This window comes from Diadema setosum, chromosome 1 (assembly GCF_964275005.1).
Source record: "Diadema setosum chromosome 1, eeDiaSeto1, whole genome shotgun sequence".
NCBI classification, from domain to species: Eukaryota; Metazoa; Echinodermata; class Echinoidea; order Diadematoida; family Diadematidae; genus Diadema; species Diadema setosum.
Window position 1 is genome coordinate 36,267,490 of NC_092685.1, and position 12,602 is coordinate 36,280,091.

General features: G+C 42.5%; 1 protein-coding gene across 1 annotated transcript; it reads left to right on the forward strand.

Annotated features, from left to right (window-relative positions):
• The first annotated feature begins 1,960 nt into the window (after window positions 1-1,960).
• LOC140233667 (zinc finger MYM-type protein 1-like) lies at window positions 1,961-4,628 on the forward strand. Its single transcript, XM_072313802.1, has 4 exons — window positions 1,961-2,212; window positions 2,897-3,212; window positions 3,590-3,938; window positions 4,250-4,628. Exons 1-4 carry the CDS (start codon window positions 1,961-1,963, stop codon window positions 4,626-4,628), a joined length of 1,296 nt encoding a protein of 431 aa, XP_072169903.1.
• The last annotated feature ends 7,974 nt before the right edge of the window (window positions 4,629-12,602 follow it).

Sequence of the window (12,602 nt, forward strand, 5' to 3'; positions counted from 1 at the left end):
CAAAGAAGACGGGTAAACAAAAAACGCTGCATTCCTTTTTCACGAAAAGGTAAGTTCTTGCAAAGGTCTTTTAAAAGGAAACTGCTTGATATTTCGGGATAAAATCTATGATTGTTATGGAAAATGAGGTTGTTCGCTTGTCTGTCGTCTTCTGTTTTGCAGAGTGACGTTAGTAAGAAGTGAAAATCAGAATATTGTTAGACATCATACATATACCCTAAGGTATGTGCGTTACACATTATACACATGCGTATATAATATTATGATGATATACACCCTGTAAATATATACACTTGTATATGTATGATAAAATATCAAATAAATATATATATATTTATAAGTATATATAAATATCTGAACATATACATGTTATATTTGTCCATTACATACATTTACTTCTATAGAATACACTTATAAGATACTAAGCTATCAATAATGTATTATTCTGAACCCTGGTTTGCATGCCTTCAATTGTCATTCCACCACATACAGCCGTGAACAAGACAAAAGGCATAGAGTCCAATAAAATAGTGTGGTGGCAAGCTAGGTCGTTGGGTAAACTCTACTTTATTCGTACACTTATCTTTTCATGACATCCAAACTTTCGATTGCCGAAATGTATATATTCTTAACAAGTATATATTTCTGCATACATCTAATCTGAGTATAAACACACACACACACACACACACACACACACACACACACACACACAATCGACGTTTACCCATGCTATACACAAATGTCTATGTCTTTTTCGACTGTAATAGGTCGTTTGTGCCAAAGGATCCAACCACTCTGACTCACGAAGGAAACCAAACAAATGTGTCCCACAAGTCGAATGATTCTCCCGCTCGCGTCATCCCTCCATATGACAACCTCGAAACTTCCAACGAAGGGCGTGAAAGCGATCCTGACACTGAAATCCATGAAGAGGACCCAACACTTCTATCCAACACAAAGGTGAATCATCCTGCCGCTCGCGTCATCCCTCCAGATGACAACCTCGAAACTTCCAAAGAAGTGCTTGAAAGCGATCCTGACACTGAAATTGATGAAGAAGACCCAACACTTCTATCCAACACAAGGTTGAATCATCCTGCCGCTCGCGTCATCTCTCCAGATGACAACCCCGAAACTTCCAATGAAGGGCGTGCAAGCGATCCTGACCCTGAAATTGATGAAGAAGACCCAACACTTCTATACAACACAAAGTTGAATCATTCTGCCGCTCGCTTCATCCCTCCAGATGACAACCCCGAAACTTCCAACGAAGGGCGTGAAAGTGATCCTGCCATTGAAATCCATGAAGAAAACCCAACAAGTTTATCCCACACCAAGCCCAATCATCCTCCCGCTCGCGTCATCCCTCCAAAGGTAACAAAGAATCAGAAAATTTACTTCTTCCAAGATAAATGGCTTCAAACCTATCCATGGCTCCACTACGATGAACAGAAGAAAAGCATCTTGTGTTTTGACTGTGCTAAAGCTGAAACTGCTGGACTTCTGCAACTCTTGAAAGTAAAGGAACCAGCCTTCTCGAGTGCTGGGTTTGCAAATTGGAAAAAGGCCACGCAGAGGTTTGAAAGTCACCAGACCTCGTCATGTCATCGGTTCGCCGTGCTTCAGCTGCAGGCTTCCAAACAACCGTGTATTGGAGCCCAACTCAGTGACCAGTGTCATCGGCAACAACAAGAGGCCAAGCACTCGCTTTTGATCATCATCCGAGTTCTTCGATTCCTCCAAAGGGTCTCGCCTTTAGGGGACATTTGGAGAATGAGGGGAATTTTTATCATCTTCTTGAGCTTATGAAAGTCAACGACGAGAGTTTGAGAAAACACCTGCGACGCACCACTTCTTTCACAACCCCCGGGCCCAAAGTGAAATCATTGAGATACTTGCTCGGGAAGTAGTCACAAGTGTCGCCAAAGATATACAGAAGGATGGCATATTTGCAGTCATGGTGGATGGAACCCAGGACATAACATCGACGGAGCAAGAATCGATATGTTTCCGTCATGTTGATGCAGAGCTGCGTGTCAAAGAGGATTTTGTAGGTTTGTACGAACTGCCGGATACGACTGGTAATACCATTGCGTCTGTAATCTTTGATGTGCTAACGCGGCTTTCCCTGTCACACTGTGATCTTCGGGCTCAAACCTACGATGGGGCCTCGAACATGAAGGGCCCTTACAATGGTTGCCAGGCCAAGGTGAAAGAGCGACAGAAACTAGCATTGAACTTTCATTGCGGCGCCCATATGTCGAACCTTGTGGTTCAACATGGTGTCGAGGCATGTCCGATCATCCGGGATGCGATTCAATGGGTTCATGAGTTGGGAGTGCTCTACAATCGTTCAGGGAAATATAAGGTGTGATTACGCAAACAACCTAATTATAATTCGATGCACGTTTGATTTCAGATCCTTATGATGTAAAACATTATGAAGAAAATTTGAAATAAGATAATTGAAGTTGAAGTTCAGTGCTCAAACGAATTCTTAATCTTAATAAGGATTAACTGTTTATTTTTCTCCGACTGTCTGACGTCATTTCTCAAATATCTTTGTCTGCACTGTCTAACGTCTGTCTCACGCAAGAGCAATCGAAGACAATTATCTTTTGTGAAAGATTCGTCGCAATGTCTTTGAACAATCTCAGGTACAGATTTTAGGTACAGTTTAATTAATCTTTTCTAGGAAGTGAACTGTTTACAATTTTTGTTCTGGTTATCATGATTATAATATCTTTTTCATAAGTGGAAGCAATATGTTATCTCTCTCTCTCTCTCTCTCTCTTTTATTTTTTTTTTAGTTCGTAAACTCATTCATTGTATTACGTAAAGTAATGTGCCAATTTTCAAACTGACAAGAAAACTTTTTTATGGTAATTTTTAGGCTCTCTTCAAATCAGTCGCATCCGAAGAATCAACACATCCTGCGACGGTTGCCTCCGTCCGACCCCTGTGTCCTACTCGGTGGCTATGCAGACTGCCAGCAATTGCCTCAGTGCTGGACAATTACGAAATCATTCTCTGCAGTTTACAGGAGCTGTCGACATCTGGTACAGGTGAAACATCGGTGAAAGCCAACGGGCTTTTCGACAGGTTTGAAAAGGGCCATACTCTCCTTGGTCTGCAAATGGCCATGAAGCCTATCGCAATCCTTGAGCAACTGAATTCAACACTGCAGGCAAGGTCAGCAAATGTGTCAGGTGAGCTGTCGTCATTCAGTACTTTCATGGATTTCTATTATTTTTTTTTCCCGTAGACCGTATAGTCCCCTTGTCATGTTTTAAAAATCTAAACTTAGCCCGATCAGCCGTTACGCTTTGTGTACGGAAATGATATGAAAGGAAAACAATTATTTCTACGATGCCTATTACTATCATTACTTTACTAACCACTACTATATGACCACTACATCTCGTCATTTCATCTTACTATACATGTTTGCAAAGATAGTCTTACGAAGGGTCAACGTGGAATAACCAATAATGATGACTATAACAATGATAATCAATATGATGATAAAAATTGTAAAGAGTTATGATGTGGTCTCTGATCCATCCCTGCAACTTGTATATTACAGGAATGTTGGAAGCAGCAAGGATCGCAACAAAAGAAATCCGTTCGAGTCGTAGTGACGAGGAGTTTCTTGGTTTGTACGAAGCAACTGAACAGAAGATAAAGGAGTACAACCTGGAACCTCTCCAGCTGCCACGAAGAAGACGTGTTCCTCAGCGACTGGCCGGTGAAGGAGTCCAGTACACGCCAGATAACCCCAAGAAATACTACAGAGAGAAGTATTTCTCTTTCGTCGATAACATCACTGTCCAGCTAGAAGACAGGTTTGATCCCTCAAAGTCTGGATTGGGAGACTATGTCCAGCTGGAGGAGGTCTTGCTTGGAACACGAAACGACATGAACATTGTCAAAAGGTGCACCACAATCTTATAATGCAAAACCTTCCGGTGTTATTCCCGATGTATTTCCAATCTGCGTATTTACGAATTTAGTTAACTGATAATGACGGAAATAAAGCAAAGCGACAAATTACAGGAAATACATTCTACGAAAGGAAATACACATGTTGTTCATAGTCGTGTATTTTTTTAGCTTTCTTACCTCTTTCTTCTTTGCTCTCACTCTTTCAATGCCCTTGCAGTATTAATATACAACTGTACTTATGAATACTCCAAGATGTGATAAGTACAGGAAACAGTTGCATTCGTATTTTTGCATCTATTAGATATCCTGAACTGAATGCGGACGCCTTGGCAGTGCAACTTCCAATGTTTCGTCACACCACAGGCGCGTCATCTCTGTATGCGTCCGTGGCAGCCTACCGACAGATGCCACCAGAGGTCCGCGCTCTATTCCCTCAGGTCAAAGCCATCATGCAGCTCCTCCTTGTATGCCCCGTGTCATCCAGTGAGTGCGAGAGGAGTTTCTCCACCTTACGTCGATTGAAGACGTGGTTGAGGAACACGATGTCCCAACAACGACTCAACGCTACTGCTGTATGCAACGTCCACAGTGAGATCCTTGACGAAATTGACATTCACCATGTTGCAAAAGAATTCTCTACGAGATCAAAAATAAGGAGGAAAATCTTTGGCACTTTCTGAATTGATTGTGAAAATTTCAACCCAATCTGAATCATTAGCTGATGATTTGGAATGCAAACAAGGAAAACGAAAGAAACAAAATTACAATTTTGCTCTAATTCACGCAGAAAATCCGAGGTACGCATCGATCCGACGCTCGCGAAGGTGATTAATGGACACCTTACAGTGAGGTGGCAGCCGGTGGCGTTTTTTTTTTTTTTTTTAAAGACGGCACAGATTGGGGCATGGCGCGTGTTAAACCTATGGTAAAAACGTTGGGTTGGGGTTTATGGTTAGGGTTAGGGTTAGGGTTGGGGTCAGGGTTAGGGTTAGGGTTTGATGGTTAGGGTTAGGATTAGGATTAGGGTTAGGTTTAGGGATAGGGTCCCCAATCTGTGCCGTCTAAAAAAAAAACACGCCAGCCGGTGCGTGGAGGAACGTAATTTATTATTGTTTACATAATTTATTATTTACATAATTTGGACTGCTCGCGATCATTTTCGTTGGTTGAACAGTCCTGACGCACTTTTGCAGAAAAGTTAGACCACCCAGTCACACTGCGTCGTTTGAGTCGTTTACTTTCACGTTTGCCACCGTTTGCCGTCGTCAACAGTCTTGTGAATTTCTTAAATTTTGAACTTTTCTTTCTCACCACGCAAGGATCATTTCCAAGTTAATAAACTTAGATTTTTTTTTTTTAATGTGAGACATTATTTATATTATATGTATAGAAGCCTTATGAACAACATAGCTGTCATGCTTGGGAGCAGAAACATCCAATTATATACCACTTTCTGTCTCTTTGTTTTGTTTCGTTTCTTCTTCTTTTTTCGATAATAGCTCTAGCCGGACTGTTGCATCTCCTTCGTAGATGATAATAATGTAAATGGTTGCAACGGTCGCTTGCAACTTGCTATCTGCAATCACGCGCTTGTATACATGTGTTGTACACAAGTTGTTCACTGAAATAATTTTGTAAAGTAATGGTAAGATCCTAGTAGACTTCATCTCAAATTTCTGTCGACTACACGCGAAACACACTACGAGGGAAATTATGTAAACAAGCGTATCTCCACACACGGCGCTGGCAAGAATCACGGACACATTCACTTTCGTGAGCGTCCGTTCGGTGCCTACCTCGGATTTTCTGCGTAAATTAGGGCAAAAGAAGAAGCGCCTACAATAATGACACATGCATACACATCAATAATCCCTCACTTTCAAAATCTGGGCAGTCATATTTTGGTTTAAAAGCTATGGCAGATTTTGTGAGAAGATGTATATGGACGTTTGCAATGCATGGAGGTATTTTCTTGAAAGTTGTTGTATACATATATCACCTGAAAAAAAAAAATCATACAAGGAAAGTTTAAGTCCATGGGGTCAAAAGTACAGGGAAAAGTCAACTAAGTATTAATTGGTTTAAAAAAAATGAATTTGAAACTTACCTGGCTTCTTTCCGGTGGAAGAATGATCCTTGTATTACAAGATAATAGTCTAGTCGTTTTTCCTATAAAGACTCAAACAAGAGTCCGTCTGACAAAAGTGATAAATCTTTTTATCACTTGTGAAAGTGTGCCGTTATTTTTTTTTCCTTCGGATTACATCTCAATAAAGCACTATCAGTGTGTCGCTGTCAGTAAAAATAATGTCCATTCTGTTTTATCTTCTTGTCAAATTTGGAATGTGCAGGATGTGCGTGCATACTGCATAGATTATTTCGTGGTGTGTCGTGATACTCTGTACATGATTGTGTCTACGTCCTACGTGTCGTGTGTGTGTGTGTGTGTGTGCGTGTGCATGCGCGTATGCTCCTGCGTGCGCGATGGCGCGCGCGTCCTGCAGTTATTGTGGGCTTTTGCTCGTGCTAGCATGTGACGGCTATCGCCGTTAATCATCCCCCCGCCCCCCCCCCCCCCCCCCCCACTCCTCGGAACGGATTTACGCCGTTGGTTTGGGTAGGAGTTGTCAAGGAGTTGGGAATCCCCCTTTCCTCCCGTAATTATTAAAAAAAAAAAAAAAAAAAATCACGGCGAGATTGCGTCCGTATAATTTATAGAGAGATCCGGATAAAGGGAGGCCGGATAAGAGAGGTTCAACTGTAGTTCATGAACCAATTAGGCCTAATGCTCGCTGTTGATAAAGGAATAACGCAAAACAATCATCAAAATACGCAGTATAGGTCCTGTATCATCCAGGGTCCCCAAGGAACCGGGGGGGGGGGGGGTATTAGACCTCCCACCCCACCCTTACATAGGACTACCACATGGTGATTAATAGAAAGCGGACAAAAATCGAAGAAAACGAGATTCTTTCAAGGGGCATGAGCATTGACCCTTGACACAACCGCGCTCTTCCCACACAAACACATGTGCTTGTAAATATCTGTAAATAAATTGTATTATGATGTAAATAGCACCAGTCTGCAAGAATCTTCAGTCTATTGAAGGAGGCAGACTTAATCAGAAGAAGAAGAAGAAGAAGAAGAACACACTACACATTTATGCACAGCGCAGTCAACTGCTCTGCGGCTTTGAACTTAGGCCTAAACTTTATTTCCGTCACGACCCCTTCTGGAGTATGAAAAATGTAGAGCATATAGTGACATACGGTACAAGTATTAGGCGTATTAGTACACACACTAGTGCCCTTACGAAAAAGTCCTGTGGTACTCCTGTGGTAATTACCACAGGACGGTACCACAGGACAGTACCACAGGACAGTACCACAGGAAAGTACCACAGGACAGTACCACAGGACAGTACCACAGGAAAGTACCACAGGACAGTACCACAGGAATTGTCCTGTGGTATTTTGGGACATACCACAGGACAGTACCACAGGAATTCCTGTGGTATTTTGGGACGTACCACAGGGCAGTACCACAGGAAAGTACCACAGGACCGGTACCACAGAACAGTACCACAGGACAGTACCACAGGAATTCCTGTGGTATTTTGGGACGTACCACAGGGCAGTACCACAGGACTAGTACCACAGAACAGTACCACAGGAACTGTCCTTTGGTATTTTGGGACAGTACCACAGGACAGTACCACAGGACAGTACCACAGGTCGATCATTGCCACACAGCATTACCACAGGGCAGTACCACACAGCATTTCCATGGTACCACAGGAGAGTACCACACAGGATAGATCGAAAAAAAAAAATCTGGGAGAATTTTGGCCACATATCAAGGAATATTCCTGATAGGTGAGTGATGGATTTCAGGACAAACATGGCCCTACTTAGTAACCTGTCCTACTCCTAACATATAACCTCAAACGAGAATCTAATGGCCAAGTGCCAATCTAGTCCTATAATAGATCTATATTCCTAGGTAGCCATCGACCGTATCAGTACATATATATATGGCCGTCTATCCGTAAAGCATTAAGGCATGGTTACTAACTCGATTATACTTTATTATCAAGATATGAAATTACACTTTTATAACAATATCTATGATATTGGGAATAACATAACACAATTAGACAATCTTTCATAAAGTTCAAAGTAAGTCCCATCATTAATACTTTGACTTTTAAAGTCATATATGTATTTTCTAAAATCTAGAGTGCTTTTTATGAATATTCATGAGCTATGTAAAAATTTGTACCACAGGAGTACCACAGGAGTACCACAGGAGTACCACAGAAGTCCTTATGAAATTTCTCATGCTTTACATTAGCACTTTCACTAAATAGGTAATACTGTAGGAGTAGAGGACAGGATAAGTAATGGCAAATCAATTGCTGTAATTCAGAGCATACCTCATCTATCAATTAATTGAGGAATATTAATATGTGCTTTTTTGTTTATATTTTTGTATAAATTTCAGTTTATTCTGCCTTACAATTTTCCTGTGTGGTACTCCTGTGTGGTACTGCTGTTTGATATTCTCCTGATGTGATAGTCCTCTGGTATAGAATGTTAAGAAAAAAATGAATATCCTGTAGCATTTTTCTGTGGTACTTACGAATTTAATTTGCTGTGTGGTACTTCTGTGTGGAATAGCACCATATTATGATTTTCCTGTGGGATTTTGGACAGTTCCTGTGGTACTCTCCTGTGGTATACATCGAAAATTACCACAGGAATTACTGTCGTACTGTAATGTGCAATGGTACGTCCCAAAATTCCACAGGACAATTCATGTGGTACTGTCCTGTGGTACGTCCCAAAATACCACAGGACAAGTCGTGTGGTACTGTCCCGTGGTACTTTCCTGTGGTACTGCCCTGTGGTACTGTCCTGTGGTACGTCCCAAAATACCACAGGACAAGTCATGTGGTACTGTCCTGTGGTACTATCCTGTGGTACTGTCCTGTGGTACTGCCCTGTGGTACTGTCCTGTGGTACGTCCCAAAATACCACAGGACAATTAATGTGGTACTGTCCTGTGGTACTGTCCTGTGGTATGTCCCAAAATACCACAGGACAAGTCGTGTGGTACTGTCCTGTGGTACGGCCCTGTGGTACGTCCCAAAATACCACAGGACAAGTCGTGTGGTACTGTCCTGTGGTACTATCCTGTGGTACTTTCCTGTGGTACTGTCCTGTGGTACTGCCCTGTGGTACTGCCCTGTGGTACTGTCCTGTGGTACGTCCCAAAATACCACAGGACAAGTCGTGAGGTACTGTCCTGTGGTACTGTTCTGTGGTACGTCCCAAAATACCACAGGACAATTTCTGTGGTACTGTCCTGTGGTATGTCCCAAAATACCACAGGACAAGTCGTGTGGTACTGTCCTGTGGTACTATCCTGTGGTACTTTCCTGTGGTACGTCCCAAAATACCACAGGACAAGTCGTGTGGTACTGTCCTGTGGTACTTTCCTGTGGTACGTCCCAAAATACCACAGGACAAGTCGTGTGGTACTGTCCTGTGGTACTTTCCTGTGGTACTGTCCTGTGGTACTGCCCTGTGGTACGTCCCAAAATACCACAGGACAAGTCATGTGGTACTGTCCTGTGGTAATATCCTGTGGTACTGTCCTGTGGTACGTCCCAAAATACCACAGGACAAGTCGTGAGGTACTGTCCTATGGTACTGTCCTGTGGTACGTCCCAAAATACCACAGGACAACTCCTGTGGTACTGTCCTGTGGAACTGCCCTATGGTACTGTCCTGTGGTACGTCCTAAAATACCACAGAACAAGTCGTGTGGTACTGTCCTGTGGTACTATCCTGTGGTACTTTCCTGTTGTACTCTCCTCTGTTACGTCCCAAAATACCACAGGACAATTCATGTGGTACTGTCCTGTGGTACTGTCGTGTGGTATACGTCCCAAAATACCACAGGACAATATATATTTTGTGTGTATACTGTCTTGTGGTACTGTCCTGTGGTACTGCCCTGTGGTACATCCCAGAGTACCACACGAGCCTGTGACACACTACCACACAGTTCCTGTGTTAATATATATTTGTGTGGTACATTGTGTGGTACCAACCAGTACCACAGGGAGTACCACATGAGCCTGTAAAACATTACCACACAGTTCCTGTGGTAACATTTATTTATGTGGTACATTGTGTGGTACTGACAAGTACTACAGGGAGTACCCTACAAGCCTGTGGTACAGTACCACACAGTTCCTGTGGTAACATTACAAGTGTGTGGTACATTGTGTGGTACCGACAAGTACCACAGGGAGTACCACAGGACTTTTTTGTTAGGGTGGTCATGAATTAAAGCTAGGTCATATATTATCATCAATCGATATAAGATGCAAGCATTTTTTTATTATTATTATGATTGTAATAATATGCAAGAGGGAGAAGCTTGTGTATCTTTAGCATGATAATTGGATAACGTGGTGTTTTGTTCATGTGCACAGTTTGTACATGCCCCTAACATGTTTGATATATAAGGTAGATGTTTATAACACAGGGAGGGGGAATTTCTCCATTACATGTATTTTAGAATAGGAAAGAAGTAGAAGACTTGCAAGGGTGGGAGAACAAAGGGTCCTTCCTGTCCTCAAATGTCAAATCCGTGCACCCCTCACAAAGCCAATGTCAGCACCCCCTGTCAAATATTATAACATGCCATTTAGCTGTCAGCATCTCCTCAATTAGGAGATCCCCAATAGAAGACCACCCTTCACCCCCAATTCAGTACACCCCTCATAAGGTCATTGCTACTACCCCCTGTCCACTATAACATGGCCTTGACCTACCAGCACCTTTCCAATTGAGTGACCCCCAATACTAGGACTAATTGGGGGAAGCTTTGTTCTAAGGGGTACTAGTGTAGCTTGCTGGGGTACAGCAGCTCATTGACCGCCTGACTATTGACCGGAGAGGACGAGCCCCACGCTGTTAGTTGGATTTTCATTGAAATTGTATATTTCCCCGAAATTTATTGTCCGCTGAGAGACTTGACTGAATCGAGAAAGAGATGCCTCATCGTGCGAAATAGGCTGTTTGGTAGAGCAATAAAGTGCTATTTTCAACTGCAACTCCCGAGTCCAATCTGCTGCGTTGGCGTGAACCCCCCGTAACGCTTCATTATTTTTTAATCTTTGCTTGAATCAGGGAGGTCCCACCTCCCTGCTTGAATACATAACATTCCAAAAGTTAGTGCCATCACTAGTTTTGACCAATTACGTCCCATATCCATTACTCCCACAATAGCACGCATTTTTGAAGGTTTTCTTGCCGAATGGATAATCAGAGACATCAGTGATAGAATTGATCCCAGACAGTTTGGCAATTTACGCGGTACTTCCATCATGCACTACCTTGTCATTCTCCTGGACACCATCCACAGCGGAATTGACAAGTCTGGAATATACGTCAACATGTGTGCAATTGATTTTAGCAAGGAGCTATAGCTCCTTGATTTTAGCAAGGCTTTCGACCACGTCAATCATACGATTGTGATCCAGAAATTGATTGACTTGGAGGTTGACCGTTCTATAATCCCAACGATCGGCAGCTTTCTCTTCAGCAGATCACAAACTGTTCGTTACAAGGGCAAAACTTCACAGCAGAAGACCATTACTTGTGGGGTCCCCCAAGGCACACGACTTGGTCCAATCCTCTTTTTGGCATTGGTTAATGATGCTGCTTCTAATACACCAGAAAGATGGAAATATGTTGATGATTTGACTCTGGTCGAAGTAGTAAAGAAGACACAGTCATCTGAAATGCAAGCTCATGTTAATTCACTGGTTACATGGTGTCATGACAATGATGTACTTCCCAATGCCTCCAAATGTAAATCAATGCAGATATCATTCCTGCGGACGGAGCCACAACCTCTTCATCTGGAAATCAACTCATCAAGGCTTGAAAGCGTTTCGTCGGTTAAGTTACTGGGGGTCCTTCTCCAAGATGATTTAAAGTGGGATCAACAATTGGAGTGTATGATTTCAAATGCTTCCAGGAGACTGTTCATTCTCACCAAACTCAAAAGAAATGGCGTAAGTACTGATGATTTGGTTACCGTCTATCAGCTCTACATTCGGCCGACCCTTGAGTTTGCTGCCCCTGTTTGGACATCCGGCATCAATGCGCAGTCTATCAGCATTGAACGCGTGCAGAGGAGGGCTTTGAGAATTATTTTCTACCCAAATTTGAGACCTTATACAGTGAATTTCTACAGATTGTAGGCATCCCTTTGCTTGAGGAGAGACGGCTTGAGCTAGCTATAAACTTTGCAAGGTCATTGCTGAACTCCAAACATCGTCATTTTCTACCTGAGAGAAGAGAATCCGCTGCCGGACGTCATCTTCGTAATGCCTCACAACTTGCCATTCCTCGGATGAGAACAGAACGATACAGACAATCTCCCATTCCATATTTCATTCGATTGTTGAATAGTTGAATTTTTAGATATTGCCCGTTTTCATCTCACTTCGCTTTGCATTCTTGTTCCTGCCATACTTTGGTCTACATTTATAATTGTCTGATGGGCGTTAATTTTTGTCATACAGCTGTACATGTGACGTTCTATGGTTTGCAGGTACGGCCACCAGGTTC